We start from the raw sequence: 3,178 nt of genomic DNA on the forward strand, positions 1-3,178 counted from the left end.
TTTTTTTTTCTGTGAATAATAACATACATACCCGAGCCAAAGTTCCCAAAGTTGATAGCCAGTAATCTCATTGAAACGAGATTTAATTAACTTTAAACACTGGCTCTAAATGAACTACAGCCACATCCTAATCAATTCTTACCAAAATAGGAGTACGAATTAAACAAATACTACGGTACATAGTTTGTTCGATGGCACATGCTTATGTGGAACGGCCCTCAAATGCCGTTCCACATTGTGCAGTCGTTTGTGATGGCGCTACCACTAGACGGCAATTGCTGAGACTGATAGTACAAATTCCTATAAGCATCCCCCGACGATCCAAACGAGCCCTCATATCCAAAACCACTCCCAACACAAGCTGCATTGCTCTCATACTCACCGAGATTCGACACTGGGCCAGGTACGGAGTCGTGGCCCGAAAGATTGTTTTGCTGCAACATTGAGGTTTGCAAGAATCCTTGATTTCCCCCTATCTGAAGATGATGATGAATATCATTGAATCCCACATTGGAATCTTCATCTTGTTTGCACCACATTCTTTGGTACGGGTGTATGTTACTGGGCCGGGCCTGCTCAAACCCGATAATGGGCCAGCTGTAGGTATTATTTAGGGTGCCTTGGTCGGCCCGTTGCATATCACCTTTCCCGGCTTCCTTGAGGCGCTTTGCGCCAATGGGGAGGCTGATGCTCTCCATGATGCCCCGAACGTCGTAGCGACTCGTTTCAAAGTTTGTGACTGCGTTGAGGCCGCGGAATTTGATGGCCGCCACGTCATATGCTTCGGCTGCCTCCTCTTGTGTGCCTTAGGAAAGTATCACCATTTAATTATAAAACGCTAACAGATTAGCGTGCTAAGGTACTGTTACATGATGAAATGAAACACGAGATGAACAACAAAACAATTGTAATAAAGTAATTTAAGTTCTACAGAAGTAGATTTATTTTAATAACTTACTGAAAGTTCCTAAATAAAGATCTTTGTTCCCTGCCACTCTCCCTATCCTTGCTTGCCATCTTCCATGCTGGTGATGTCTGATAATAGTTTGATTTTGATAAATTAAAGATCAATTCGATACATTACAACATATATTTAACGTTGATATTATGATTAACTTATAAGCATGAAACACTAATCCTTATTTACCTTGTAACACCTCGGTAAATCGATGCACCTCGAGAAAATCCAGTGCTTTTTCTGATTTAATAAGGAAATAAATAATTCTATAGTATTAGTTTTTTCAAAAAAAATTCTTAGACTAAAAAAGGATTGATTAATATTTCAAAACAATTACCTTCTAAGTGATGCAACATATTCCTGCCTTGTCATGTGCTTCATTTCCTCAATTTCTGTCTCATAATTGCTAATCTGAAAAGCCATATTAAAATAAAAAAGGTTTTATAATTCTTTCTTGAGATATTAAACAAAAATATAAATAACCTTTTAAATCAAATTACAGGTAAATTTGTGGTGGTGGTGGTTCCCCAATATTTCAAGGCAGCTAAATCATAAGCCCGAGCAGCCTTCTCTTCCTTGTCATAACCTCCTACATTATATAAATATTCATCAAATAATCTATATATATACAAAATAAATTAATATGAAAAACATTACAAATGCAAAGCAAAAACAAACAAATAACATGACTTACCCAAATAAACTGCAGCAGGTTTGAATCATCGATCCATGTAAAAAAAAGTGAATTAAAAGCGAAGATATAAATACTTAATTAGAATAGTAGTTTATAAAATACTAATATGTATCGATTAAAGAAAAATATGGAGTACTAGTAATTAAATATTTGTACCTTGCCTTCCTTTCCGAGTTTGGCCTTCTCTTCTGCAACTATTATCCCACAAATGTGCTTCATACCTCCCAGTCCATCTATGCCTGCACAAATAATGGATTTATAAAACTTCTGTTTCAATGAATAAAAAAATAAACATGATTAAATTTTTCTCATCAACCCTAAATAAAACATAATTGAAAAAATAAGAGACCTTGTTACACCACGATAAATTGAAGTTCTTTGTCCAAAGGTTTCTATATTTTTCCTTGGCACAGATTCAACTGCACCGCCGCCGAGTTTGCTTTCTGATGACTGGGAGCTTGTGCTCATGGAGAGGGACAGGGCCTCCGGCGGTGGAGGCGGAGCTTCGTCAACTGGCTTCTCCACAGGCGGCGGCGCAGCGTGGCTTCTCAGCCAGTTCTTGATCATGGAGAGGCCCATGTTGTGACTACTTCCATTAATCATGCTGTGATGATTATCATCATCATCATCAGCAGCAGCAGCAGCAGCAGCAAAAGATTGGACTCCAACTTCAAGAAAATTCTCTAGTTTTGGGGTTTCTTGATTTTGGTTGCATGAGAAGGAGTTGATATTGCTGTCGTCCTTCACATTCCAATCTGCATAAAAGGGAAAAGGGAGATTTGGAAAGTTAATGAATTGAATGAATAAGACAAGCCCACTACAAAAGATTTGATTTTGATGTGTTTAGGGGTGTTGAACTGGAAAAATAAAATGGAAAATGAAGATTTTGTGTTACCTTGGGGTGGAGGGTTTGTGTGGAAGGTTTCAAAAATGGGATCAAAGCATTCATGAGGATGATCTGAGTGAAACCCTAGTTCTGGGTTTTGAGGGGGGTGATGCTGATTTGATGAGAGAGAGAATCCCAGCCAGTTGTTCATGGCAGCCATGGTTGTTTCTTGAGATATGGTACAAGGTTTGGAGTTTGGGGTACAAGTGTTTGGTGCATGAATTGTTGAGCTGGTTAATGGAGATGGGGAAGGAGAAAGATTAAATGAAAAAGAATGTGAAGATCATTTGTTCCAAAGCAAAGTGCAAGATTTTCACACACTGCACACACACAACTCTCTCTCTCTCTCGATTTTGTAAAACTCTCTCTCTTGATTTTGTTGGTCATGAAGGGGGTGCCTAGTAGTTTAAGGGCAGACAAAGACTCTAATCCCAAAAACCTCTATGATTCAAGCAAGTGACAAAAATTGTGCTAGGGTTGATCAAGGGTAAAATTGTTATTTCACTTTTGTTTTGTTGTGGATAACAATGGAAGTAATTAGTGCTACGTATCTCATTACTTTAGGATTTATAAATTGTTAATAGCTTTTTAAAATTATATACCTAATTAAGTTAGAAGTGCAAAAAGTAAATTTATTTTT

The 3,178-nt window shown here is 37.8% G+C and overlaps 1 protein-coding gene across 1 annotated transcript; it reads right to left on the minus strand.

The window, feature by feature from the left end:
- Nucleotides 1-218: 218 nt before the first annotated feature.
- On the minus strand, nucleotides 219-2,698 carry LOC121764549 (AP2-like ethylene-responsive transcription factor BBM). Its single transcript, XM_042160557.1, has 9 exons — nucleotides 2,548-2,698; nucleotides 2,002-2,407; nucleotides 1,809-1,891; nucleotides 1,653-1,661; nucleotides 1,459-1,547; nucleotides 1,296-1,369; nucleotides 1,148-1,198; nucleotides 959-1,035; nucleotides 219-805 (listed from the first exon to the last, which is right to left on the minus strand). The coding sequence occupies exons 1-9, from the start codon at nucleotides 2,696-2,698 to the stop codon at nucleotides 219-221; spliced, it is 1,527 nt and encodes a 508-aa protein (XP_042016491.1).
- Nucleotides 2,699-3,178: the final 480 nt, after the last annotated feature.

The sequence above is a fragment of the Salvia splendens genome, chromosome 14 (assembly GCF_004379255.2).
Source record: "Salvia splendens isolate huo1 chromosome 14, SspV2, whole genome shotgun sequence".
NCBI lineage: Eukaryota > Viridiplantae > Streptophyta > Magnoliopsida > Lamiales > Lamiaceae > Salvia > Salvia splendens.